This window comes from Cydia strobilella, chromosome 24 (assembly GCF_947568885.1).
Source record: "Cydia strobilella chromosome 24, ilCydStro3.1, whole genome shotgun sequence".
NCBI classification, from domain to species: Eukaryota; Metazoa; Arthropoda; class Insecta; order Lepidoptera; family Tortricidae; genus Cydia; species Cydia strobilella.
The window spans coordinates 6021480-6023279 of NC_086064.1; the positions used below are offsets into that span (position 1 = coordinate 6021480).

The following is a 1800-nucleotide window of genomic DNA, read 5'->3' on the forward strand; positions in this document are numbered from 1 at the left end:
TGTCCGTCTGTGTCGCTACTGAAACTTTTTATCGTAATCGTATCATAGAATTATTTGCGGCCCTGAAAAGGGCCTTTTTTTATTTGCGTCTGCGCGATACGGTAATACCCACGTTAGTACATATTACACGATATCGCGCGCGACGACGCTGACAGTGCAGCGCTTAAGCGCAGTTTTCCCGGCGCGGCTTCATCTTCTTTGGGTCCACTTGCGACGCTTTACTGCCGGCCGAGGTCCATGTTCGGGTCCTCGCGGCTGCAGGGTTCAGTGGAGACGCTGGTAGTCCCCTCCGGCGGGGCCGGGCGCGATTCGCCTATTTTTTCCGTAGGAAAAAAACACGTACGAATTAGCTGGTGCGCGAGTAGGGTGCGTCCGTGCAGGTGGGTACCGTTGGCAATCCTGTAGCTAGCTAGCCATCATTTTGCCGCTATTTATACGTTTTACCCTATTGCGGGGCGACGGGGGACGGGGTAAGATATATCAGAGCATTATTATTTGACTTACTTTTCATATATCTAAAGAAATATAATATTATATATACCTATTGATAAATAATTTCATATTATATGATATTTAAATTAATTTTGGATACTTAGGTTTAGACGTAGGGGATAATATATACTATAAAAACGGCGGCCGGCTTACGGATTAGATCCTCTTGTGAAGGATTCTTCTCCTCTAATATTTTTGTAAGCATTCAATCAGTGGTAATAATTTTGTCGATATAATAAAATAGCGCTTAATATGAGAGTCACGTGACGATTTTAATTTACTTTCCAATCTATTAGTGTGTTAACTCCTATTATTATAGGAAATAAGTTCTTTCTTAAATAATCCTTACAGTATAGTAGTATTTCGTGTATTGCAGTTAAATTTCATATATACCTCCGTACATTTTGTGTACGGTTGGTTATGTGTAAATTATATATATATTTTTGTAATGACCATGCAGTGATCGATCGATTTATCTACGCAAGTGTTTGTTCAAAGAAACAATTGTGAATTTTAGAATCATGTGTGGCCCTGAAAAGGGCCTTTTGATATATGACTGACAGAAGCGTCACGTTCGCACGTCCAGACGCAAAACGCGTGGTACAAAATAATACATATAATGTAACCGTATGCGTTCGCGCAGACTGCGTCCTGTGATGTTGCTCCGTGCCAGTTTAAACGTGGTGGTTTAGGCACGTTCACCGCGGATCCTGCGAGCCAGCTGGATGTCCTTGGGCATGATGGTCACACGCTTGGCGTGGATAGCGCACAGGTTGGTGTCCTCGAAGAGACCGACGAGGTAAGCCTCGCTGGCCTCCTGGAGAGCCATAACGGCAGAGCTCTGGAAGGGCAGATCGGTCTTGAAGTCCTGAGCGATCTCACGCACCAGACGCTGGAAGGGCAGCTTGCGGATCAGAAGCTCAGTGCTCTTCTGGTAGCGACGGATCTCACGGAGGGCGACGGTGCCGGGCCTGTAACGATGGGGCTTCTTGACGCCGCCGGTGGCGGGCGCGCTCTTGCGGGCCGCCTTGGTGGCGAGCTGTTTGCGGGGCGCTTTACCACCGGTGGATTTACGAGCGGTCTGCTTGGTACGGGCCATTGTGAATAATAATAATACGCGTGCGTGTACGTTACGTTAACGAGTCACGAGAGGGAATATTTATACGTGCTGGCTGGTCGGAAGGGGACGGGGTTAGTGTCCGTGTGAGCGAGAGGGCTATAAAATTCACATACACGTCCCCCTCGCCCCTCTTCCTTTCTCACCAACACAAAATTTCTGATTAGAATAAGAATAATATAATTGAAATA

The 1800-nt window shown here is 46.4% G+C and overlaps 1 protein-coding gene across 1 annotated transcript; it reads right to left on the bottom strand.

Moving 5' to 3' along the window:
• Window positions 1–1180: 1180 nt before the first annotated feature.
• Window positions 1181–1591, bottom strand: LOC134752487 (histone H3-like). The gene has a single exon (XM_063688180.1). It carries the CDS (start codon window positions 1589–1591, stop codon window positions 1181–1183), a length of 411 nt encoding a protein of 136 aa, XP_063544250.1.
• Between the last annotated feature and the right edge of the window lie 209 nt (window positions 1592–1800).